This window comes from Triplophysa dalaica, chromosome 25, assembly GCF_015846415.1.
Source record: "Triplophysa dalaica isolate WHDGS20190420 chromosome 25, ASM1584641v1, whole genome shotgun sequence".
Classification (NCBI taxonomy): domain Eukaryota; kingdom Metazoa; phylum Chordata; class Actinopteri; order Cypriniformes; family Nemacheilidae; genus Triplophysa; species Triplophysa dalaica.
The window spans coordinates 9,213,543-9,241,417 of record NC_079566.1 but is presented as its reverse complement, the minus strand read 5'-3'; the positions used below and the strand labels follow the sequence as shown (position 1 = coordinate 9,241,417).

General features: G+C 37.9%; 2 protein-coding genes across 8 annotated transcripts; one reads left to right on the top strand and one right to left on the bottom strand.

Annotated features, from left to right (window-relative positions):
* The first annotated feature begins 692 nt into the window (after positions 1 to 692).
* Positions 693 to 14,986, top strand: tax1bp1a (Tax1 (human T-cell leukemia virus type I) binding protein 1a). Of its 7 annotated transcripts, XM_056741239.1 has the most exons (17): positions 693 to 820; positions 1,722 to 1,948; positions 4,287 to 4,389; positions 5,044 to 5,234; positions 5,316 to 5,423; positions 7,480 to 7,598; positions 7,729 to 7,819; positions 7,906 to 8,061; positions 8,728 to 8,979; positions 9,075 to 9,257; positions 9,425 to 9,500; positions 9,630 to 9,931; positions 10,803 to 10,889; positions 12,124 to 12,304; positions 12,395 to 12,546; positions 13,302 to 13,387; positions 13,465 to 14,986. In XM_056741239.1, the coding sequence occupies exons 2-17, from the start codon at positions 1,757 to 1,759 to the stop codon at positions 13,673 to 13,675; spliced, it is 2,490 nt and encodes an 829-aa protein (XP_056597217.1). In that variant the 5' UTR covers positions 693 to 820; positions 1,722 to 1,756; the 3' UTR covers positions 13,676 to 14,986. The 7 variants fall into 7 exon arrangements, with proteins under 7 accessions (XP_056597217.1, XP_056597218.1, XP_056597219.1 ...); XM_056741240.1 differs by lacking the exon at positions 693 to 820 and having other exon boundaries at positions 8,728 to 8,967; XM_056741241.1 differs by lacking the exon at positions 693 to 820 and having other exon boundaries at positions 9,645 to 9,931.
* Positions 14,987 to 27,831, bottom strand: jazf1a (JAZF zinc finger 1a). The gene is made up of 5 exons (XM_056741238.1): positions 27,336 to 27,831; positions 19,642 to 19,714; positions 18,915 to 19,111; positions 18,370 to 18,539; positions 14,987 to 17,665 (listed from the first exon to the last, which is right to left on the bottom strand). Exons 1-5 carry the CDS (start codon positions 27,448 to 27,450, stop codon positions 17,519 to 17,521), a joined length of 702 nt encoding a protein of 233 aa, XP_056597216.1. The 5' UTR covers positions 27,451 to 27,831; the 3' UTR covers positions 14,987 to 17,518.
* Positions 27,832 to 27,875: the final 44 nt, after the last annotated feature.

Sequence of the window (27,875 nt, the reverse complement as noted above, 5' to 3'; positions counted from 1 at the left end):
CCAATCACGCATCAGGAATTTTGTGAACACCAACCAATTGGATTAGCGGTCTTCGGCGAGGTTGTGTACAGTTTCTCTCTTAACATGTCACTGTGATTTCTATTAATGGTAATTAAGTTAAGGTGATACTTCTTAACAGATTAAGAATGACTAGACGTTTAAGACGACTAATAGTAAATCCGTTATGCTACTTCCTGTCACTTTAGAGGACGTTTTAAAGCGAAAGTTTGAGCTAAATTGTCCACATAAGATAGGTCTATAGAATAACAAATACATATATTCATACAAAATTCATGAATCCACATTTCTTAAACCGTACCAAAACTTGTATTCACTTTATTGGATGTCCGTTCCAGAGTCGTCCTAATAATACTTGCTTGAATTTTTTACTCAACGTTGCTGTTTTTCCTCCACACATTTAAAGCAGTAACTTAATATCTAACTAATATTAACTTGTAATATTAATAACTTGTAATATCTAACTAATGCGTGTGGACAAAGACGGACGTTTGCTAAATAACATTTAATCATCTGTGCACAATTACAATAATCTTTAAATGTCATTGATAAAGCTTTCATGTTTTCATTATTTCAAGGTATGTTCTGATAAATGCCATCCACCAGCCAATAGCAATTCGCGAATGTTTTGGCAGGGGTAAATAAACCAATCACAGGGCGCAACGGACCGGAAGTAGCGTGACATCTTCAGATACCCAAAACATGTTGACACCCGGTTCAGCAACAACGTTGCGCTTAATCTGAGTTGCCTAGCGCCCTAACCAACTAGAGTTACTGACCGTCGAGGAAACATGGATTACAGGTATAACGGACTTTATAGCGATCGCTTTAGTGTATATGATGCTAATCTGCATGTAGCATGATGGAATTGCACGCGTCCGTTTCGAGATTGGATTGCGGTGAACGCGTGATGGGTCTGAGTAATCAAAACTCATTGCATCAGCTGATCCTATAAGGTCACCGATTGTTATTTCGCTCGTAAAACATATTGCAAAATGATGCAAATATATTTCATATTGTATACTTGTAGCTGTCGTTTAATCGGCAGTGACTTGCAAGTTATGAATATGATGCAAGTGACATAAATACAGCCTATCGATTTATGGAGACATATAACGTTAAAATACAAGTATGTTGTCCTTGGTGATCATATTGTGACCTCAGTAGGAATATGCAATTTGTTGTTTTCAATCGAGCTTTCAATGACGATCAAGGCCTGTATAAACTGGAATGTGAACATCAGCAGCAGTGCCATGCATGCAGGCCTTAATCGGCATCGCCCCATCTTGCCTGAAATAGGGCAGGTCTTCTTCATGCGGTGTATTATTTTTATTCCGTTCCTTAATAACGTTGTTATATTTGCCCAGTATGTTATAGTATGAGCATAAGCATGTTGCAATTGTATATAACTTAAAATAGCGAAATAGTATAACCATCATTATGTAGTTTCCTGTTGAGCAGAGACTTGGATTTCATAATGTCTTTAAAGTGAAAACAAAAGACAAGCACACATAAATGTAAAGGGGTTAGAAATGTTTCTTAGAGATGAGTTATACACTACTATACAATATACTTCATAGATGCATATTTTATAATGTAATAGAGACCAGTTTTTTAAAGTAACCGTGTCAGTAATACTTGATTATTTATTTTGTACTTTTCTCTTATTTTACTGACATTCTTGTTTTTTTACTTCATTACAGGTAGACCACTTAAAGGCTTTACCGGACCACTCACAATGTCATCAACCTGTAGTACAGGAGGACCTGCAGGTGGAGGGGGAAGTGTTGCCATGGAAACGTCAAACTTCGCCCATGTCATATTCCAGAATGTTGGAAAAAGCTTCCTTCCACAGGCAGCGCTTGAGTGTCATTACACACTCACTCCTTTCATAACCCCACATGCCAAAGATTGGGTTGGCATCTTTAAGGTTGGTACACACAAATTGTGCCTTTGTAAATATTGTCTCACTAAAGATGCATTGAAATTCACAAAAAATGTAGACCGTTGGCACAAATCAGCATTTATGTTGGTCTGTCTTTTTAGGTTTACATAATGATGCAGAGTAGACCACCCTAAATGTGTGGTCTGCTGTTCTTGGATATATGTCTGTCTAAACACACATGTACTCATAAACTTTTGAAAACCAAAACAAACGTTACTATAGTGACTATATCTTTACCCTTCATATCTAAACACTAAAAAGTTTTTTGTATTCAAGTTGTAGTGTGTCAGACTTGCACACGTTATTTTCTTTTAGTATAAAACTTTTTGTATCTCTCTTTCATCTTAAAATTAAATCTTACAGTTAATAAAGAGGAAATTAGTGTGTGGAAACTTTACATCTTGTTAAGATAAAATGACAGTTTATGGCTGGCATAAAAGGCACTTCAAATCGACCAGATCTTTCCAGACAGCATTTAGAGTGGTGGGTTACAGAGTAAAATGTAGATTGGAAAATAGATTGTTAATCTGTTTAATATCACTCTGTTTTGATGGTTAGTTTATAGGGGAATAGGGTTTTGTTGTGCATGTGTTCTCGTGTCCTTTCTGCAGGCTGTGGGCTTTTACACTAACAGCCAGCTGCAATGAAGTACAACTCACGATTTGAAATTTAGGATCTTCTTCTAACATCTTTTAGCTTTTTTGTGCAAAAACCTCCAGTTTAATGGCACATTGCCTATCATATGTTATGTATAGATAGTAAGAATAAGAGTCAGGCATATCAGACTCAAATATTAAACAAATATAAATGGATTGAAGTATTCAGAGAACACCTGTAGTCTCATTCTTAAGGAATAAAAAAGTTATTTTTAACAACTCCTCAGCACACCTTAACCTTGGCTTTTTATTACTTGGTGAACCACATGTGCCCTCTGGTGGTACTGTGAGAGTATTGAATATTAGATTTTGACTTTCATTTTCTTTGCAAGTATTTAGTTAATTATATTTCGATCACTTCTTGCATTGCTATTAATAACTCCAATTTACATTTATGCATTTAGCAGATGCTTAAATCCAAAGATAATTACAGTCAATTTTAAGGTATACATTTGATCAGTAAGCGTGTTTCATTTGTGCTAATGCATTGCTTTACCAGTTAAGCCACAGAAACACAAAAATCATCTTAATTTCTTTTAAACTGAAGATTTCTGTAAGGTTGTAGGATTTCAGGAGTAAAAAAAACCTTTGTAATGATTACCTTAAAGATGTTAAGGCACGTTGAAAATGGTCTTAAATGTGGTGTACACATACACATACAGTAGGTTTGTGCAGATACAAACACACACTCGGAGAGGTACTGTGTTATTAAGCTGTCGCACACACGGGGAACATGTTCTTATGTAACTGATTTATAGTTACGTCCACCCTCTTATTATTTAATTCATCATTTATTGGTCGTGTATCAACAAGCACGGCTTGTTTGACATGCACTCAGATATTCTCTTTCGCTCTGTTTCCTATTTTTCACTCTGTAATTAATCTTTGATTTCTTCATAGATAGCTGTGTGCCAGCTGAATGCTGAATACTTTCAGTAAAAGTGATTACAGATGTGATATAGTGTAATCAAAGTAAATGTCTTGAAGCGATGTGAAAAATCATGATGACAAATTACTGTCTGTAAAAATCTGTATGAGTTGTGCGTGTCTTCTTTGCAACTAAAATGTTACTGTATTTGACATGTTTACGATGGAGGATGAGAAATATTTCTTTCTTTATCTTATTTCATTTAAAACTACATACAACCATATGATCACTCATTTGCACATGCACAAAATGGGTGGTTGACCAATTTATATTTGCTTCAAAGACAAGCGCACACACTTTAGAGTTACCACACAATTTCATCTGCCTTTGAAGCAAGTGTAAAGTATTTACCTTTTTATCGGTTCTTTTTTCCATGACGCCTTCTTTTCCGAGCCGACATCCCCCCCACACAGACACAACATGCACACACTATGCCTTTTTCACAACTGGCTTTTGTGTGTTAACACTCCTCTCATTGTTATTTAGAAAACAGATAGCATCATGTACCAACACAGATTATAATATAAAATAAAAGTAGGTTTAGTTGACAAAAGTTTGGTGCACATGTTTATTTTTATCATATTTCTGAAAGTTAAATGAAGTTAACACATTTTATGTGGCTTTAATTGTATTGGTATGGTCAGAGCAGCATAAACTAGTTTTCTTGTTGTAAAGGCATTTATAGCGGCATTTATAAAGTTTTAGTTCTGACTCACTTTATGTTTTCCATGTGTTTTAGGTGGGCTGGAGCAGCGCGAGAGACTACTACACGTTCCTCTGGTCTCCCATGCCGGAAGACTACACTGAGGGATCCACTGTTAACCGAACCATCATCTTTCAAGGTACAAAGACACACACTCAAAATGAGAGGAATATTACATAATAGTTTAGAGTAATTGGTCCGACAAATACTCTATACCTATATCTTTAAGGGATAGTTCACCCAAAAATGAAAATTCTGTCATCAATTACTGGTACTCCTGTCATTTTAAACCTGTATGACTTTCTTTTTTCTGCAGAAGACACAGGAGTTATTTTAAAGGATGGTGGTAACCGAATCAATGACTTGCATTGGTTTGTGTCTCTACAGTAGAAGTGAATGGTTTCGTTACCAACATTCTTCAAAATATCTTTTGTGATTTGCGGAAGAAAGAAAGTCATGGAGGTTTGAAATGACCTAAGGGTGCATAAATAATGACTGAATGTTCATTTTTGGGCGAACTATCTATTTAAGGTCACTTACCAAGTTAATAGATCTAAAAACTCAAGAATCGAAGCGTTCATAACTCTTAAAGAAATTATACAAATTATAATCAATTTATAGTCATCCAATATTGTGGGGAACATGTCTGCGGGACATTCTTATTTTAGGGTAATATCAATAAAAAAGAAATCCACTGCTTATTATTGTGGTCAACAAACTTGAGTGCATATGTTATTATTTTAAAGTGCATTGTATAAAAGACACAGCAAATACTATGGTTACTGTTTCCTAGGTTACTACATTCCCCGTAGTGACGGCGAGTTTTATCAGTTCTGCTACGTCACACACACTGGCGAAATTAGAGGTGCCAGCACGCCATTCCAGTTCCGTCCGGCCACGCCCACTGGGGAGGAGCTACTGACAGTGGAGGATGATGGCAACTCGGACATACTGGTTGTAACGACAAAGAGCGGACTACTCGAGGTATAATGCACATGTATACATACAAGCACAAACATTGTCTGTTCATTTTGATTCAATAACTGTGTGTTTGTGTGTGAGCAGCAGCGTGTAGAGGAAGTCCAACAAGAATGCAAAGAGTTGCAGAAAGCTCTACGCCTCGTGACACAGGAGAGAGATCAGCTTCAGGAGAAACAGAGAATACAGAACCAGGTACTAAATGCGCATATAAAAGTGTCCTAGCAACGAAGCATCAAAAACAAATCCCAGTGTTTGAGTAGCGTGTGACACACCAGAGATCACAAGTTCAAGTTATCTTCACATCAAAGCCCTCCCGTGTGTGCGTATGTGCACATTTCAGCTCGAAGACTTTCTGGCTCCGCATATAAAATGTTTTTTTGGTTTGACTGACAGTGAATCTACCCCCGCAGTGCACTTTATCTTATCAGATAATGGCTGTCTGTGTGTGTTTGTGTTTTACTGACCTTCCTCATACAGTGATTTTATTCTTAAATCTTGAGTTTATGAGGATGGTGTACTGAAAGCGAAGGAACCGAGAACGAGACAGAGAGAGAGAGAGAGAAGTCTGCACAGGCATCTGTTATCATTGCTGTGCCATGTTGACCACAGGGAGGGTAGACGTGACGTCAGGCTTGAGCGCACAGCCAGGAGTAAATGTCCACAAAAACCACTCAACAGAAATGAGAGGACCTGCCCAGTCTTTGAGACAACAGCAGCCAGTCACGCAATGCTTTATCTCTCTCTTTGCCTCACTTTTAATTCTGTCCCTGTTTCTCCCTTTTCGTTTTGCTGTGTGTGTATTGAATTTAAGTGATAGTTTTCCCCCTAAATTAAAATTGTGTCATCGTTCACTTGCCGTCTTGTCATTTCAAACCTGTATGACTTTCTCCTGCAGAACACAAAAGAAGATATTTTAAAGAATGTAGGTAACTGAACAACAACTGTACAATGTGTCTATTGTACAGACACAGAATCTATTTATGGTCTAATGGCTAATATAATAAAATATTTTTCGGTTACCAACATACTTCAAAATATCTTCTTTTGTTTTCTGCCATTCCTTTATTTCACAAAACAGCTCAATCTCATTCATTTGGTTTGTTGGTCTCTTATCGCCCCCTAGTGTTTGTACTGAGATTTATTGAATGTTCTCAGGAACTATGAGTGTCACAAAGGACAAAGAACAGCACAAATAAAGCATTAACACTTTATAATTTAATTTTACCACACAAACCATCTCTTATACCATAAGTGTGTGTATGTCTGTTAAACTGTCAGAACATACATATGAAAATATACTTCCTCTTTATCGTGAGAACATAAGTATATATTTTGTGGCTGCTAATTTTACGACCGCAGATTTTATATGCCTGTGCAGCAATTCCGAAACATCATCGGCCATAAAACACCACAAGTCACCAGATTAGCCGGAGGACAAGGGGTGGATGTGTGCTTTCAAAACCAGATGTTACTGTGATTTACTGATGACGACTGTAAAATATGAAATGTAAAAATTGAAAGTGAAATGAAAGTACAACTCCAACGTCAAACTTTGAAATTCTTTTTTTAACTACTGAATTATAAAAAGTATTTTCTATAAATATAGTTTTCTTGAAATGTCTTATTTTCAAAAAGAGTCCTTTAGGTTGAAGTCTGTGTAATTTCCTGCACATTAATCTTTAACCTGCGGGGCACATGAAACTTGTGACTAAAATGGAGTTGAATTTGTTAAATCCTGTCCATAACATAATTGAAATTAAACACATCGGAAAGCATGTATAAATTCATTTAAGAAGCAAAAATATGTAAAATTATATGGGCTTGGATTATTTTATGCAAATTTTAAATATTACTGTTTTAAATGTTTTTGGGGGGGAATTCTTAAGACAAAATGTTATTTAATTTAGAGTCTGGGACTATATAATTGAATAATGATTTGTAAAGAATCAGAAAACTAATTGTAACATTATTAAAAAAAGTAGACATTTATTTTTGATATATGAAAGTTTAAAAAATGACATAAATTTTGCGATTTGACCGTTTTTGATGCGCTTTGCTGATGTTATTGTTTCTAATGTTTACCTCATTTTGTAAGTCACTTTGAATCAAATGCTTGCAAATGGTAAGTCACTAGTGACTTAACATAAATTATGTACAATAATGTCAAATTGTTGGTTTGATTACTTTTGAAACAATATTGGCTTTTTCAGCCTTTTAATGAAATAAAATACCTGTTTTCTGTTTGTAGGAGCTGCAGAAAGGCCTGTGGGAGGAGAAGGAGGAAGCTCTGGCCAGAGTGAGACAGCTTGAGCAGGACCTGTTAGAAACTACACAGAAAACACTTCTTAAAGAAACTGAACTTGACTGGTGAGCACACACACACACAACCTAATAATTAACATTGCAAAGTGTGAACATCTTGTATATTTTAGTGATCACATAAATGCAAAATTCATTTATATGGGTTTATATGCAGAATTTTTTTGTTTTTATTTAGCTTAAGAAACCGGCTCCAAAAAGTGTTATCTGAAAGAGACAGTCTGCAAACTCAGCTGAAGAATGAGAGAGATGAGAGGGAACTCTTTAAAGTGAGTGAGTGTGTAGTAGTGTAATGGTATGCATTGATCATAGGTGTGATGTGCATTACTTTAGCGCTGTGTGTGTGCGCCTGCAGTCTCACGTGCGGAGCGTGGAGCTGGAAAACACTAAACTCAGTGCTGAGCTGCAGATGTTGAAGGCGATCGAGCTGAACAGGGAGGTCACCATCGCACAATACCAAGAGGAGTTACACCGACTGCGCACAGAGAGAGACGCTCACTCCACCGATGCTGTAAGAGACAGGCGTCACTTACATTTGATTGTTTATTTAGAAACAATTAGGAATGAAACCATATCAAAGTCTTACTGTGCAATAATACCTCGGTACAACGTCCACGGTATGATTTTTATTTTTATACACAAGCATCTTTTCTTTATCCTTGCTTAGAGGTATGAGTTCTAGTATGAGATGGGTCAAATTACCTTAAAATCCCTTTTATAAAATAAAATAATTGCACCGATAGGGAACATCTATAATTTTATTATTAACCATTTCTATGTTAGGCCTGGAGACCTATCGTTTTATCCAGTCGTGCGCCCGCGATATTGAGACAATTTTGCTACTGCGATAACACGATATTGATAATATTGTTACATCCCTAGAAACAATTATAAATAGTTAAATGGTCAGTAAATCCTTAGTCTTTTTTTATGTATATGTGCATTGTAATACATATAATTAGAACTATATAATAAACATTAACATAAAAATAATTGATCTAAAATAAACTTCTTATATATAAATTTAGGTGTATTAGTATTTAAGAATATATTGTATTATTTGGAAAAACTTAAAGATGTTAAAACACACACAAATGTTATATATTGCATATTAGGTTAAGCGAATTAGGGAAATTGATGAATTTATGTTTCATATATTTTTTGTGTGTTTTTCCAGGGTCTCAAAGAGAAGCTGCATCAGGCTGAGGAGCAGCTTCAAGCCACTCGACAACAGGCTGCCATGTTGGGCTCCGAGTTACGTGACGCCTCCGGCGGTCGAGAACGCACCATTGCCGAGATGTTCCGTGCTCGACAGGAGGCCGAAGACCTACAGGCACAATTAACTCAAGCACAGGAAGAGTGCCGACACGCCCAGAATCAGCTGGACAGGATGAGAAACCAGGCTTCACAGGAAGTGGTAACCACAAATGTGATTATTTGCCTCGGAAAATCTATAAATAACAATATCCAGAGCACATGTGAACGGTCTCTCTGTCTTCTCATTCTCTTGACTTTTTAAATTAGGGCAGGGTTAGTGGGGGAGTGGGTGTGTCCTCTGAGCTGGAGGCGGAGCTACAGAAAGAGATAGAGGAACTTAGGCTGCGTCTAAATATGGCTGCAGAGCACTACAAAGAGAAATACAGAGAGTGTCAACGTTTGCGAAGACAGGTCATTAAACTAACTGAACAACAAGAGACACAGCAGGGGGTAAGTCAATGAAAGTATGGCTCTACCCTGTTGTGTCTTTCACATAAACCCAAAAATGACCTACATATTTTATTGCAGTTTAACACAGTTTATTTACAGATGTTTACAAGAAACGTGCCCTTAAAACACTACTATGAAGAATCCTAATCCTGTTGTGCATTTTTCAGGATTCTAGCAGGAATGATGCCTCTACAGAGACCACACAAGAGTTACACACCCCAGATGCAGAGACGCCTCCCACAGGTATTGACATGCATAGAAATGCACCATAACCTGTGTTTAAACGTTAATGCTATTCCTTATTGACGTTTTCTTGTTTCAATGTTACATCTAATGATATTATGCAAAAATGGATGACTTTGTTTTTGAAAGATCAATGTCCTGCAGAGGTTAAACTTGCAGTGCAGACAAATGCTGAAAGACAGAGAAATGAAGATAAAAAGGAGGGTGAGGAGGAAGAGGAGGAGGAAGAGGAGGAGGAGGAGGAGGAAGAGGAGGAGGATGAGGAAGAAGAAGACGAGGAGGAGGAAGAGGAGGAGGATGATGAAGATGAGGAGGAGTGTAGTGTGTCAGTTGAGGCTGAACTTGCGTGCATGGAGGAGAAGTGGAGAGAGCAGTGCACCATCAATGAAAACCTAAAGCTCCTGCTAGCCAATGAGGAGAAGCGATTTATGGTAAACAAACAAAAACACACAAACAGGAAAGGGCCTGATAAGGATGCACACATTTTTGTTTGTGTGATGAGGGATGTGCAACTCCATTAGCATGGGTGTGTGTGTGTGTACGTGCGTGCATGTGTGTCAGTCATAAAGAACAGAGTTGGCCAAGTGGAAAGGAGATGGGGTCATAAAGGACGCCACTTGTCTGCGTATTTAGACAAAGTCGGAGACACCATCAAAAGAAGAGTCTTTTATTTATAGCGTGTTTATACGCGCATGCGCTTTCGTGACGAATGCTTTACAACTGTTTACTGAAGAGGAGGGTAAGAGACCTTAGCAAACCCATTTCGACAGAACTTAAAACCCAAACAGACATTTACACAACGATTACTCTTGAGAGAAAGAAAATAACACTGTAAGTGGGAATTGGCTAGCTTTCTTCTTTTTTTTTTTTAGACACGAAACCTCTAGTTGCATAAATCTAATCAGGAGGTTACCTTCAGACTATATATCAGTGTCTCAGTTAGTTATACAGTACACACTGATCTCAGCTCGCCTTTAAAGGGATAGTTCACTCAAAAATACAAATGATTTGATTTATTCACCGTCATGTCACTACAAACCTGAATGACTTACTTTATTCTGCAGAAAACAAAAAGAAGATATTTTGAAGGACACTGGTGACCAAACAATTTTACAATTGTATGGACAGAAAACCTTTCTCAAAATATTTTGTTTTTGCAGTTCTGTTTGATTCCACTACTGGCATATCAATAACAGTGCTCTATTGTTAAGTGGATAACATAAAGCAGTTATAGAGCCCAAAGCAGTTATAGAGTATACATTATGATGCCTGAATTATACAAATTTGTGAATTCCTTTACAGGCTCAAGTGACAGAGAAGGACAGAGAGGTTTCAGCACTAAGAGAGAGTCTTGTGGTGGTGACAAAAGAAAAGGAGAGATTGGAAGAGGTAAGATCATATATAAAGGTGTTGTTACATATTATTACTGACTAAAATCTGCTATTGTCTAAATGTCATGTTTTTGTCATTATTTGCTACTTAAATTCATAGTTGACCCAAAAATGAAAATTATGTCATCATTTACCCACTCTCTTGTCATTTAAAACCTTTATGTCTTTCTGTTTTCTCCAGAACACACAAAAGAAGATAGTTTGAAGAAAGTCGGAAACCTAACAGCACTGGACCAAATTCACTTGCATTGGTTTTGTGCCCATACAATAGAAGTGAATGTGGGAACCAGTGCTGTTCGTTACCTACATTCCTAAAAATGTATTCTTTTGTGTTCTGTGAAAGAAAGTCATACAGGTTTGAAATGACAAGAGAATGAATAAATGGTGACATAATTCACTTTAATGATCAAAAAAAGGACAAAACTTTTACAACTAGCATTTATTAATTTGAACTTCTGAATGTTAATGATGGTCTTTAAGCATTAAATACTTAGGAGACTGGGTGTGAATGTTTAAGCCCCAAGAGTCACGGCTAAATGCCACGTTCAGCTCTCTGATTACCCATCAGCACTTGTGTGAAATGTTAAGTGTGGGAATAATGCCTCTAATCATGGCACACAGATCTGGGGTCAGGGGAGAAAGAAGATTAAGAGAACGAAAAAAAAGGACAAAGTTATACACTGTGTCATTGCTATTTAAAGGCTTGTAATATTTCATCTGAATTACAGTAGTATCATTTATCATCAAGTGCTTGAAAATTAAGTTCCTTTAGTTGGAAATCTTTTGCCCGGTACAGTATTTATAATGCAAGAATGTGTAAAGTGCTATAGAAAGAAATTTGAATGGAATTATATTGATAGTTCGCCCAAAAATGATAATTCTGTAATTATTTACTCACCCTCATGTCATTTCAAAGCTGTATGACTTTCTTTCTTCTGCAGAACACAAAAGAGGATATTTTGGTACTGGCAACTGGCACCCATTGACTTGCATTGGTTTTGTGTTCATACAATAGAAGTGAATTGGTGCCGCTGCTGTTCGGTTACAATCATTATTCAAAGTACCTTCATTTGTGTTCTGCAGAAGAAAGAAAGTCATAAAGCTCTGAAATTAAAAGAGGGTGAGTAAATGATGACAGAATTTTCATCTCCGGGCGAACTATTCCTTTAACTCAATCATCTATTAATCCAGACGTGGGCACTGCTTTGAGCTAACCGTGGTTTCTCTCTTAGGAGTTGCGGCAGTTTATGCACAGAGGGGAAGCAGCGGGAGGTCGGAGGTCAGAGGGCAAAGAACCAATGGTTTTGCGTTACACACTGCCCTACCCACAAGACCCACCCCCACTTCCACTGGTGCCCCACCAACCTGCTGAACTGCGGTTCGGAAACCCCTACTCGGAGCAGGAGACTCGGGGTACTGTAGGGACATGTTTCCTTCTTGACATTTTACCAGTTTCTCAAATTAAATGGACATTTCCCATTCTAAGCATTTATTATTCGTCAGATGGAGCAGATGGGGCGTTATCTCCGGAACAAACCTGTCGGCCCCCTCCTTTGGCCCCCCCGCCGTGGGGTGGTCCTGTAGTCTGCAGTCAACCTTCAAGAAGTCTAAGTCCTCCTGATGGCTTGGAGAACCCTGCTGAAGAGCGGCCTAACGTAAGAATATACATCAATAACTTAAAGGAGATCATTTTACACGGCAGAATTTGTAAATGTTAAATAAACGTTTTGTAAACGTTTAAAAAACACATTGATTATCATATAATATTGGCTGACACAGTTGAATTGAATGCAGCATCGCAGTGCATCCCCAATATCTAGTTTCCCTCTCTCTCCAAATATTCAACAGCAACCATCACTTCATTCTCGTTCCAACATTTCTTTCTACTCTTTCAACCCTCTCTCTCGACTTCTGCCTCCTCGCCCTTTGATTCGCTCTCTTTCTTTCTCCCTTCCTCGCTGCCCTCTACGTTCCCCACACCTCGAACCCGGTTCACAGGTGATAACAGAGGTGTCTCATTTGCATGAAACGGCAATTAAGTCTTTTCTCTTTAGAGCTCATTAGCGGATTGGAGTGACGAGGGTAGAGGCTCGGTAGAGAGACATGTTGACTAGGGCTATGCTAATTGGCTAGGGGTGGCGGCCTGTGATATTTGAGGGTGCGGATCGTTGGTGACCCCTCTCTCCTCTTCCCTCGTTTGCTGCGTTAAAAGTCCATTAACCTTTGCTGGAAGCCGGCTGTGTGCAGACAGGCGTGGCTTTGCCGGAATGTGTGGGTGCGTGCAAGATCCGAGCTGGTATGTCTCAATAAAGAGGTGACAGCTGAATGGGCCTGCCTGGAGAAAACCGAGACTCTTGGACAAGAAGAAATGATGCACGCGTTTCAGTTTCGCTTGTTGTTTCTCCGTTAGGGAGGTGATGGTGAGGCGCCTGTAGTCTGTGATCATCAGAGTCCAGAATCCAACGAGAGCCCCACTAGCTTCTGCTTTGACACCAGGTATAAACCATATAAACACAGACAGCATACTTGTTTTGAAATAAGTATACAATGCACATTTTGTGTCTTTTGTGCAGAGCTGACGTCCATAAGCGCTGTCCTCTGTGCGAGGTCATCTTCCCACCTCAGTTCGAGCAGAGCAGTTTCGAACGGCACGTCGAGTCTCACTGGAGGGTCTGTCCTGTCTGCAATGAACAGTTTCCTCTGGACTGCCAGCAGCATCTCTACGAGAAGCATGTGCACACACACTTTGATGGCAACGTTCTCAATTTTGACAACTTCGAATAGTCTTTCTGCAGTTAGTTGAATATAAGACGCCTCAGGTGATGGAGGGGCTTCTGTGTTTTGTCGGACACGCGCTAATGATGTCACTTTGTTGTAACAGCTGAAAGGTAACTTGTTCGAGGAGGACTCGCCAATCCGAATATTTGATTTGCACATAGACAAGCATTATTTAGAGGTTAAAATCTAAAAAGACAGAAATAAGTTATATTATATTGTCTTCGGGTGTAATGTAAAAATAAAAGAAGAATTTAAAAATAATTTTTTAGTTTGACATTTTGGTGTTCTACTGTTAACCTGCTTGTGCTTAAAAATGAGTGCTACAGGCTTTGTTGTTATGAGAATTATTTCAGAAGTTAAAATAATTATTTAAATATTTATTTAACCGGACCAATGATGCAATGTATCATTTTGTGTGACCCAAAAAAGAACGGGCAAAACATTCACAGTGCTTAATCCTGGTTTTCCCCCAAAAGCATTGAAGCAGTTCTTTGTAGGAAAATATACTGATTTAAAGGGACAGTTCTCTCAAAAATTATAATTTATTATCATATTTTAAAACACCAGTTATGGTATTGCATTGAATACAAAGTTGGTTATCTAGCAAATCATTTCCTTATGATGAAAGTGAACGGTAACTATAGGTGTCCTTGGTGGTCATCAACTTTCATTGCATGGAAAACAAAAGGGATAGTTCACCCAAAAATATTGTTTTTGTCATTTACTCACCCTAATGTAATTTCAAACCTGTATGACTTTCTACTGCAGAAGACAAAAGAAGATATTTTGAAGAATGTTGTTAACCAAACAACGGCAGTACCCATTGACTTGCTTTGGTTTTGTGTCCATCTATTAAAAGTAGATAATGTTTGGGTGAACTATAACTTTCAAGGCACTCTGCAGATGTCATTTTGTGTTTGAGCGTGTAAATGACAGAATTTCATTTTTGGGTAAATGGTTCCAAGCACTTAAAAGCTATAAATTCAGTGCATCATTGGTTCAAACATTTTACATTGAGCAATTTCCACATTTGAATGCACTTTCAGCATTATATTCGTCATACATTTTCCTAATGACATGTAGTGCAAAGGTTTAATCACAATTCTCTGCCTGAAATTCCTTAATCCATCACGGCTGATGCTTCATACTGAAAATGTGACAGAAAGATTAACTTACGTTTGCTCTGTGTTTGTGTGTCAAGTATATGTTAAATAATGAAAGGTTATACCTCCGGTTCGTAATATGGAATTTGTCCATGTATTGATGAATGAATTACACATCTATAGACAATAAACCACAATAAACAGTCACAATACATTGTGTTTGCTTTTTTATTTTTATCATTCTCCTAAGGTTTACAATGTAGCTTAAGGATAAAGACGTCTCTCATTCGCTCGCACAAACACGCACACATTACACATCTTCTCACGTACAAATTGCCTCTGTTCCACAAAACGGTTTCCACAAAAACATACAGTACGAAAATATAATTTCAAAAGCACTTTACAAAAGACTTGCAATACGATACATTCACTATATAGTATATCAAACTCCCTCCAAAATAAATGCATTTCAGTCACTTTTTACTAGGTTGCACGTGTCAGAACTGATGTGGATCCTATCCATCAAAAATCATGTTGAACAGGTTGTGTTGTGTGTCACATTCTGAGACCAGATGACACTGTAGCCAAAGAAAGGTACAAATGTGATAGCTGGTACAGCATCTAAAAATACACGCATATTACATATTACAAACATGACACATGGTAAAAAAACAAGATGAGTCTCACGGACAGGCATCCAACACCGTTCTTTATTCAGCTCTGGATAGCTCAAGTATTTGGCATCTAAATCAAGTAACCGTTCATTAAACGTTTTTTCCAACTGTTGTCAGCTGGAAACAATGTTCCATCATATCAGTACATATGACTGATCTGAATATTAGTGTTTAAGATTTTGGTGCCCGGGAACCATTTAACATCACTTCAGAATCATGAAAATAGCCAATGTGTACTAAACGCCATAAACACTTTACAATGTCCAGTCTTAGCACCACTAACATTAAAGTACCATGGTAAGTTCATGTTCCACATGGTACCACGGTACTAACGATACCATGTTTTTTAAGACATACTAAACTGGTAACCCCACTGCATTATATAAAGAGCTTTGGAGTACCAGATCAGCACCATGGTATATTTAAAAACAACTATGCCATGGTATCCTTATGTAAGGGACAACACCATGTTGTACATTCCAAGCATTACACCTGGAATTGGGCAGTGCCATTTTTGGTTCAAGTTGTTAAATGTGACCAACGTAGGTTAGTGGATAGGAAAGCTTGCTTGGTCCTTCTGTGCACCACAATAGTTCACGCTCTTCACAGTTGCGTGTAAAGACTTTTTCTTTTGTAAACCAGGGTATGCTTATTTGGCTGACAAACAGGACCGATGCAAAACTGTTCAAGAATTAAAACTGAGAAAACATATTCAGGCATAGCTATGCATCTGGCACTATCAAACTATAATACTAACAGTAACAATACAAAGAAATGCTATAATACTTCTGACAACAAAGTTTGTAACAGTACGACTACAAGCCAAAAAGCGTCCGTGTCATGCTAGCAAGCCGTAGTTACAAGGCAAGCAGAGGGCAACGATACTAAAAATACTTTTTCGTATACAAATACAACCACAGACATGATAATCGAGGACAGTCTCAAATGTGTAAATAAACGATCAACAGCAACGAGGCTGACAGAATCGTACAAGCTAAAACTGACAGAAACAATACTGCGAGGCTGAGTATATGAAACAATTTCTAACAGGCACCAAACGGATAGCCAGATGTCCAGATTTGGCAGCTCACCCATGTTAAATTTTTTAACAACAATGGGGGAAAAACATCTTGGCACTTCTGCACTGCTGGCATAACAGGGATACAGGGCAGAAAAAACCTGCCGTTCTTTGTACACTATGCATTTCCAATGCAATCGGAGTTTTCATTCAAGGATCACTGTATGAAATATTGCCCGGAAGTCATTTGCGACCAGACGCCCGAGATAGTAACGTCTCGTCTCTGTCTGGTATTGAACACGATCTCCAGGCGGCAGTCTGGAAAAGGCCACATGCAGAGGATTTCATTAGACACGGAAGCTGCTGCATGCACGGCAGCCGCATGCAAACAAAATCTGATAAGTCTAAGGTTCTGTGTGGAATGTTCTGTAACGGAGTGAGTGGAATTTTCATGTTTTCCTGTTTACTGCTTTGTTGGTTTGGAAAGTTGGCAGCTGCGTTGTGACCTGAGATCAATGTACTTCCAATCTGACAATAATAGACCGCTTCTCTATGAAGCAAATCAAAATATGAAATGTCAAAAAAGTTCTATAAAGATGAGATAAAGTTCTTGTATAAAAACAATATACGTGTTCTGAAAAATATAGAATGTAAAATAAAATGTTTGGATAATACAACTTAGATACTAATATATATTTATATATAAATGTGTATTTATAGGCCATCACTTTGCATGTACACACATGTGATTCAACATACCTTTAAGTATGTTTAACAAACAAACAAAACAAAGAAATATTAAAAAACCTATCTGTTCTTCATCACTGATTGACAAATATTATAACCAAATTTTTAGTAGAGTCGTTTTGATTTAATTAAATAAAAAACAAATAAAGGATATCTTAAGAAATAATACATGGAATGTGCAAATGTACAAGAATATCTACATGCATATAGAAGTCGCACGCAAAATAAAAGGAAGATGTGAGAAAATCTGTGTTTGATCCCAGTTTACGCATGATTTACGTTATGTTAAAAAATGGCCGTGTGTGTATCACAGGGGTGGGTGGAAGTTGATGGTGTGATGTCTAAGGCCTTGAGAGGTTTTATAACTTTTCCCACAGCGACACTTGAAGGGTTTTCTCACGCGGATCTGTGTTCTGTGTCCATTTTTGGCATGGTACTTTATACCGTTCACATTCTGAAGATGAGAGAAAGTAGAAAGAAGAAAAGTATTGAGGTTTTCCGTTCCTATTGGAAACTCATGAATATATAAAACAAATCCCTTTGGTTAAGGGGTGGTTACGCAGGATTTTAAGCATGCAAATTACTTTGCACATCAATTGAGCTTTTAACTGTGCCAAGTTTAATACTTTGATTAAGATTTTGCACAACTTAGCCCCGCCCACAGTTAATTTATTGTCTCAAAACAGTCATCTTACTGCAGTTCACCCAAAAATGAAACTTCTGTCATCATTTACTCCCCCTCTTGTCATTTTAAACTTGTATGACTTTCTTTCATCTGGAGAACACAAAAGATATTTTGAAGAATGTTGGTAAATGAAAATGGTTGGTCCATATTGACTTGCGTTGGCCTTGTGTCCATACAATAGAAGTGAATGGGGACCAACGATTTTTGGTTATCGACATTCTTCAAAATATCTTTTTTGAGTCTTGCAGAAGAACGTTTGAAATGTCAAGAGGATGAATAAATGACAGATTTTTGTTTTTGGGTGAACTACTCTACGGCTGTAACTGTATTGTGCATTATTTTCGCATTCAGTGTGGTCGACTACTTTGCTAGTCGAATCTTTTTGCATTTGGCAAGTTGTAACTGTTAATATTAAATATTAGAACAAATGTGAAGTCCTCACAAAAATACAAACGTGTTTGTGCATGCAGTACCTTGTATCTCTTCTTGCATCCTGGAACGGGGCACGCGAAGGGCTTCTCATCACCTCCGTTCATGCACATGGAGCTGAGGATCGATTCGGAGCTGATGGCACTTTCTGTGGTCCAGGATTCATCGCTGTCAGAGTCTTCATACTCCACCTCCTCTTCATCACACTCGCTGCCTGGGGCACAACAATGAAACTCTTTAATTATTCATTTATTTGCTTCACATATTACCTGATGAAAAAAATAATGAGAAATGAAAAAGCAACTGTGGCCTTTGGTCCAATCATCCAGCGATTCATTATCATTAGGGTCCTAATGTGGTTTATGTTGCGGTTAATATTATGTTTAACGCAACGGTTGGATTTAACTAATGGATTAAACCTAATTCAGATTCAACTATCAGTAAACAACCGATTTGGAATTTAAAATTAAAGTGTGCTCGAGAGTGGTACCGACATTCTCATATGTTGCATTACCACTTTAGGTTATGACAGTCTTAACACAACGAGAAATATAAGGTCCTCATATATCAACACATACACTCCATTAACCTGTGGGCGTACTGCTGCGAAAGGATGATGAGGGAGTGATGGGCGGGGTCACAGGTGGGGTTAGGCTGCCGTTGCTATGGCGAGGAGGAGTGGCAGTATTGTTACGTGATACGCCTCCGGTGACCGATATGGCAATTTTAGGTTGAACTTTCTTCTTCTGACTTTCTTGCTCTCTTCGTGCTGCCTCAGTCATGAATCTAAACCAAACAAAAATCATGCAATGGTTAAAGACTCACCCAAAATGAATGTTATGTGATCCTTCACTCAACCTATTGTCATTTCAAACATGTATGACTTTCTTTTTTTCTGCAGAACACAAAAGAAGATATTTTGAAGAAAGTTGGTTACCAAACAGCACTGGCCGCTATTCACTCCTATTGTATGGACGAAACAAGGTAAGTGAATGGATACCAGTTTACAACATTCTTCAAAATATCTTTTGTGTTCTGCAAAAGACAGAAAGTCATACAGGTTTGAAACCACACAAGGGAAAGTAAATAATGACAGAATTTTCTGAAATTTTCAAGTTAGGGATTCATTTCACCATGTATCAATTTAAAGCATCATCCCAATTGACCGACCTCCCAAGAAGTGCAAAGTGGGTCTCTTCTGCAATACGAAGGCCAATCATTGGAATAGCAATGTATTGTTTCATTCAAAGTTGTCTGTTTAAGGCATTTAGGAGATTAATAAACATATATAAAACCTTGCTTTAAAAGACACACACCTATTAATGTAGCTCAAAGCAACATATGTGGGCTGCTGCATTTCCTGCCTCTCCAGAACTCTGGGGTCTGTATCTAAAAGAAAAAAACACACAAACAGCCAGTTAAATACATGCAGATAAATAGATGAAAGACCATAACATGTATGCTCACACATTTGCTGCTTACTGTAAGTTTAATCAAACAAGCACCCCTTATGCTCCCCCCAGAGCCAGCCCACCCGCCGCAATACCACACTTTTTCCATTCGACTTGTGACAGCAGGCAGCCTCCATTGCCTTCGGCACACCAGGCAATTCTTCAAACGTTTCACTGCCAAGTGTGTGTGTACTTCTATTACTCTATATCATGGCCTGAGACTGCCCTCATGTGGCAAATAGTCTTGGTCTATGGTGACACTGACTGGATTTCTCAATTATATTGTGCCCACATAATATGTACACTGTAATAAAACCAATGTTTACCATTTATATTGTATGTAGCCAATAAAACATGAGGCTGAAACAGTGAAACGCAGCCGTTAGTGCTCTCAAAATAGCAGTAATTTATTTCCTTAATAGTATGTTATCTGCTTGAATTTTGATCATTAAAGACAAAGCAATTTTTAAATGATATAGAACATTTACCAAATACACTACAACACTTTAACATTTTGTTCTAAGAGCTGTCATTTTAAATTTTGTTGAACTTACAATGACAATAAAGTATCTTACATTTCCTCTTAAATCTAAGATGTGAGTGAATGATGTTAAATGTCGATCAGATCTTAATAAAAGGTAATTGATTTCTAAAAGATCGCACACATTTAGCACAATGATGGTAAAAAACAGGGTTTTGCATTGCATGCATATGCAGTTACTTCAGAGAATAACAGGCAGTGTATATAATAGGTCCCATATGTCCAAATGAGGTATTACCCAACACCATTAAGAGCATTCCAGCATGGTCACTTCACCATGGTTCTCATTTATCATGGAGCAACTTCTACACACTCTGTAGGCTTTGTAAAACGTGTCGGATTTTGAATTTAAAACTTATATTGCCATCCCATCTCATGCAACGTTCATTGCTTGCAATTTGACATTATGTGAACATCTTAACTTTTAGAAAAGCTTGAATAATACACCAACATCAATGAGTGTGAATCAAAATTAAATAGCAAAAATGAAACATAACTTCTTTATCACAAACCAGTCTATAGCGCGACTTGTATGTGTTTCTGCCTTAGTCTCATCAGACCACTTTCTAGTTTCTGCACTGCATGGGTTAGGCATTCCCCACCTCATAAAAGGACACACACTTATCCACACACACATTTCTGTATCTCAGGTGGTCCACTGAGGTGGTCTTCATCAGTGGTTTATTAGTGTTTCAAAATCCTTCTACCTTCTGGTGTGCACTTGCAAGCTGAAAATACACTTATGAGGTAATTTAGATGTTCTTCGCCTTTTCAAAAAATTGGGCAGAATTTTTCATTAGCCTGATATAAAACAATGAGATGTCCTTGCTAATATAGTGAAACAGTGTGTGTATGTGTGAAATGTGGTTAAGCGTAATTAAGTGTGCCAGGTGCAGAAGAGTTAGGGGAGGGCAAAGTTAATGTTTTCCAATTTTATGATTTCCTTTCACCTACAGAATGGAGACACACAAGGTTCTTCCGCAGGAAAGGTAGCATGGAAACAAACACACACACAAATACATCCATTACAATAAACGCCCCAGGGTTCATTTTCACATTTAGCAAAATCATAAACTTTTAATAATGGCTGTCATAATTCAGTACAAACAACAATCATCCATACAGCCGCGGTGACTTAGGTTGAGCACCCCGCTTGTCCCGACCAGTAGCGGTAATAATGCATTTTAATGGGCCATGACCAGTTTTAAATCCCTATGAAATCTTTATGTAGGGCTAATAATACCCAGCCCCTGTGAGGACATTAAAGAACTTTCTCCCATAAACATGCCCTATATTCACAGCCATATCATTAAATCCTCTCCCTATCAAATCTCACTGGACAAATTTAATGCTGTCTTATACAAATGTAAGGCTGATTTGAGATCAGATGGATGTAAGTTTGACAGAAATACAACCCTGGAACAGGGTAACCTTGGAGATGCAAGAGTTTAGTCGAGCAAATACACCACCGTGTGGTGGAGCACAGCAACAACCATCACATGTGGGTGATTCCGTTAAGTCTGTGCATATGTGTCTGTGTGGAAGTACAGAGAAGCCCTGCATGGAGCAGCCATGCAGGAATGCCGGGTTTGTTTTCCAGACGGCTAATTAAAAAGCAGGAGAGTGTTTTAATGTGCTGGAGAGCAGCAGGTCTCCGGATGGAGGGAGCGGAGAGGAGGGGAAGAGGGACTGAGTGGAGGGAATCTAGAGAACGAGGCTGTAATTAGACTTCTCAGAGCTCAGCAGGATACGCCGTTCCAAACACTTCCGGATGCAAATGCAAACTAACACATGCTACAGGACAGGCACACACATGAAAAGAGAAACATAAACATTCACACACACACAAACATGGATTTTACACACTAGCACATATAGACAAACACATATAGAGTTGTGGGTGGGACTAGGAAAGCAGGTATAATGGATTTTCCACTGGATCTCACTAATTGCCTCATAAAAGACCTGACGAGCCATTTAATGCGATTCTGGCTCATACTCTCTCACTTACACACACACACAGACAAAAACAGAGTTGAACAAAATGAAGAGTTTTATTCCAAAATGAAGTCCGCTTTTATATTTACAACAATCATGTTTTAATGTGCTTTATTGTGTTAGTTAGCTGTCTTTTTTTTAGTTATTATGGCTTGATGTTCTCGTTTTGGAAATAAACTCTTCAAATTAACCTCTACTGTTATAAACTTCTTTATTATGATAAGTATTGGTTTATTTCACATTTCATAAAACAATAGGTCATGTTTTTTCCAGAAAGACACCAAAGTTTAAAACTTTGTAAGAAGCAAGTATTCACCATTATATTTCTATATAAGTCTATATATATATAAGTCTAAAACGAACGCAGTATTGAGGATGTATGGTACTTTATGATTATTTGATGCTCTGAAAGCCTCAAAGCTATGATATTGTATTATTATACTCTACATTTGTGGCTTTAAAGGAGCTGAGTTGTATTTTTAAGTGTTTCCACACACTTTCCACAAACCAATGTTAGATTTTCTTTCCATAAAAAGCAAGAATCTGTAACAAGCCTGACATCTTCTGGCCACTGAAAGATACACAACTTAAAAGGATAGTTTACAGTAGTGACCAAAAGTGAGGTCAGGAGGTTCAGATAGAGCCTCAAAATATTAGAAGTATACAGAGATAACCATAAACTTGGTCAAATATTTATATTGCAAAAGTATCTTCCAAAAAGGCAAACTAAAGCACTCTTAGAAATAAAGTTGCATGATGCCGCAGAAGAACATTTCTTGTTAAAATGTTTACATTTAGAACCTTTCTGTTTCACAAAATGTTCTATTTGGCAAAAAAGTTCTTCAGATATGGTAAGAAAGGACGGTACTTAAAGAACATTTCACTAGATCTTTGTGGAACCAACAATTGTGGTATGACATAGCTGTGAAGAAGCTTTATTGCACAGCTCGTTGGAATGCTTGATTCTGATTGGCCAGTCGGGACATTTGCATTTTTGCTATTCCCAGATAACAACCTTTAAAAAGTCAAAACTAAAAAAACAGGGTAACCCGGATGCAGCAAATCATTTTGACAGGTTTTTTGACAAATTAAATATAAATTGATCTTTTAGCAACATATATGACATTATATTTACAAATGATTCAACCAAATTTCCTGTTCTTCCTTAAAACCAAAAGTTAACAGCTTTTCCTCGCGGAAGCTCTGGATTTTGTAAAAATAAGATAATAAAATATTTCAAATTCACATTTCATGTCCAGTTTACTTCTCATGTGGCATGTAGCCGTAAGAAGCGGGATAATGTACAAGCAACCGTCTGTTATCGCAAAAATAAGCCCCGACAGTGTGATCAGGACCCGACAGGAACAACTGGCTGCCAGAACATTATTCCTTACTTATTTTTAAGAGTGTAACAGGAAAAACAGGTTTATTCACACAGTCGAAATGCATAAAGTAAAAAATCTTTAATAATATTTGTTTCGGTAAAATCAAGAAGTGAATTGTGCCAGGACGGACACTTTTAGCCACAACTTCAGACCTTTTGGTCTAAAACTATACACAAACGTTTTAACAAAATACAACCAACAGAACATAGCCTAAAACCAAATAAAAATGCTAAACCAATATCTTTAAGATTTAAAATGGATTTTTTAAAATATAATATTTTATAGTCCTTCTGGACCAGTGTTTAAATCTAAGGAAGTGATCTATAATAATGGGCTATTAACAAATACAGGGTCATACAGTAGTGAAAGTACAATACCTTCAGACATGTCTGTGTAAATCTACATCTGTCTTGTATCTACTCTTGTTTTTAAATGCAGATTTAAAACAGTACATTGGCTTGTTTAGTTTGAAGCGGTCAAGTGGCACATAAAAGAAAGTGGTATTTATACTAAGCTAACCATTTACACTTCCAAGCCGAAGTTTGGTCAATTCACATCTTTTAAGTGAAATACTTAAACCATTGATCTTTCACCAAAGTTTAATGTGGTTACACTGCTACCACGGTTACAGGTTTCACAAAGAGGGGACGGAAAAGTCAAAGTAAACAAGACACAATATGCTGATAATGTTAGAGGATATGAAACACATACTGTTACAAAGTGACTCTCTGTTCTCGGTTGTTTGGGATGATGTCAGCTGTTACATGCTACATGCAATTACAATAGATGGGAAAAGTACTGGGCATGTTTCAACAAATTTCCACCCTCACAAACAACTTTAAATACAGGTCAGGATACCCAGAGCACAGTCTAGTCAACAAGGAGTGAACATGACATAACCCAAAATTCCATTTAGCCTAGGCAACTATAAACTGAAATATCATGAACTCTTTTCTGTCTTTGTGAGTATAACGTTTTCTTGTTTAAATTGCATGACATGTACAGCAGAGGTACTGGTGTTGCATCTGAGTTTTGATGAAACATTAAGATTTCGATCTGGCACTTACAATGTCAACTCAAGTGTCAGGTGATTCTTACATTTAATAAAGCCAGCTGTCAGTAAAAAGTCGATAACATCTTTTATTCTGTATAGAGGTGGGTGACAGCAGTTGCACTATTTCATAAGCATTAGTTAAAGTCAATGTGCTGTGCAGAGTACAGACCTTCCTGCAGGAAATGTTAAAGGAACAGTTCATCCAAAAATACATTTTGTCTACATTTACTCACCCTCGAGTTGTTCCAACTCTGTATTTCTGTGTTCTGATTAACATCAAAGAAGATATTTTAAGAATGTATAAGCAAACAGTTCTGGGGCACTTTTGACAACTATTGTATTTTTTACCCCTACTGTGGCAGTCGATGGTGGCCAATAACTTTTTGGTTACCAGCTTTCTTCCAAATATCTTTCTCTGTGCTCACCAGAACAAAGAAATGTATACAGGTGTGGAACAACTGGAGGGTGAGTAAATGATGACTGAATTTTTATTTTTGGGTGAACTGTCACTTTAAGAAACATCCGCCACAAGGAGGCAATGTTGCTTAAGGTCTATATCTGGGGAAACTTTAAAACTGACTGTGCATGCAAATGATAGTGAACAGCCATATAAATAAAACTGTTAGGATGAATCACCAATTCTGATCTTTAAAGAAGCAACATAAAATAAGACGGTTATGTCCCCAAATGCACCATTGCATTGTTTTAAAAACTATTTCTGAAATACTTCTTTGTGTAAATACTTTTGTTTATTAATTTGTTTAAACACAATTTTTATAAATACTATGTTGTTGTTGTTATAGGATTTATTCATAACTTTTTAGTTCATTACTTTACAACAGCATACAGTATATTGTCTGCCAAGTTTATATTAAGGCACTTAAAATAAACATTATTTTTATTATGATAGTCCTACATTTAAAGGTTTGTGTAAAACTTAATCCAGCTCATAGCTTTTTATGTCACATAAATTCAAAGGTCACCTAAAGCCACACATCCCTGTCATGCTACTGCTAAAAAAAAAATTGTAAACAACATGGGTTTAAAGTGTATGTGGCCATTTTACCAGTTATTACATTTTTGTCAATAATAAAATGAACTAATCCCAAAACAACTCTTTACCTCTCATTTGTTACGTGTGTGGTATTATTAAGTTTGTGAAAGACAAAAAGAGTTGACAAAACATCATTTTAAGTTATTCTGTAGACAAAGGCCCTACATACATGCTGCCTAAAAACAGCCTTGTCAACTTGTAAGAGTTGCCTCAATTTACTATTAATAAATCACCAAACTCATCCGCAGAAACCGAATGCTCAATGATTAATTTATTTTTGATCATCTTGGATTTATGAGCAATCTTTCTCATGCAAACTGCTCAAAAAATTACAGCACGGGACCAGCAGCACCCAATAAGATTATTAGTGATTTGTAGTATTAGTAAAGGGATGGAGACTCTTCCTCATTGTTGTGCTCATTAAAAGAGGAGCACTGAGGTCAAACCCCATGCTTTAAAGTCAGAACACTGACCCCTGAGGAAATCAAGCCAGCTGATCTTTTATGATGCTATAGAGTGACAGAGGGGGGTGCAGGTGTGCATCATTCTGACAGAAGCCTTCCATTATGACAGCTGATGTTACTATGGAAACAAGCTGAATAAAGTGTTACCATCAGAATATAGAGTGAGCAGCGCTTTGAAACCCTGTAGGTAAGTCGACATGCGTGCGCAAAGTGGAATCGCAGGAAAATGACATACCAGTTAAACATAAACATTCCCACATTTTCCATCAAAGAGCTGCAAGACATTCAGATCTTCGCGCAAACAATTAGTAGGTCAACTAACGGTGACTTTATATCGTCCATACTTTACTACAAAACAAATTAATAAACAATGTATAAATATTTTATACGGAGTCCAAACGTACATAGAATCGAAGTTGTCTTTACGCTATTCCAAGTGTTCTGCACTGATACTGAAAGAAACCTTACACAAGTCACTGACATGGGTTTTAAAATAAGTCAAAATGTACTCAAGAAAATGCTTAAAAATGCATGCAATATATTTCATGCAACGTGAAATACATGCAAACATACATCAAAACGCGTGCAATCAATGCTATCCAATGCAAAACGTATGCAATAAAGTTCTGACAGCAACAGATCAACTCAACTTAAAAGTGGGTAAAGGTGCAACACTGAAGCGTTAACCTGATGTTAGTTGAAAGCGGAAATTTTGCGTGTCCGTCTCCGCAAACTGTTAAACACATTAACGGCGACTCATTCCTACAGACCTGACAGACAGCTTGAATACACGACACATAAACAATGGCTCATCGCGGCGAGCTCTAATTACGTTGCGCGCGGGCCTAAATCTAACCACAGCGGCGATTGGGACCCGTGCGCGAACCCGTGCACCCGCCGCCGAAACATGCCCGTGATTCTCGGCCGCTTTATAACCGAACCCAAGCTAATGCTATGTACATCCCGCGGCAGATTCGACGCGTCACTACGTGCAACCCGGCGCATAGACGCGCCTTTCCGGCTGGTCAGCGGGACAGCAGGCCGAAACCGGAGCGCGACTCACCGATGTGGTTATCCTCGATGTGAACGATGAGCTCGCCCAGGGACTCGAAATGCAACCCGCAACCGCCGAACCGGCAAACGTTGGAGAAGAATGAGGCAGCCGCGACGCCCGTCATGATGGAGGATGTGTCGGCGGTGGTCCGTGAGCTTGCAGACCGGCGGAGGCAGAGCTTGTGCTGGATGGGGGTGATCGAATGGCCGGCAGCTCGTAGCAGCGGCGGCGATTGCAGCTGGAGCTGTTTAGACGGCTGGCAGCCGATGGGAGGGGGATGGGGGCAAAGCAAAGCGGCATGACGGAGGAGGAGGAGGGACCGGCGAAACAGACATGCTGCTGTTCACCTGAGCGGAGAAGAGAGAGAGGAATGTTTGACATAGTTGTGCGACTTCACCAAAGGAGACATCACACAATTAACATAGAACATAAACATGGCGTCATTTACTTCTCATGCCTGATTTTTATAGCGTTAAGATGATTCTTATCCTAATAATAACAATAATATGTTATGTCTGTAATTAAGACCACTGTTGGAATTAGCAGGGT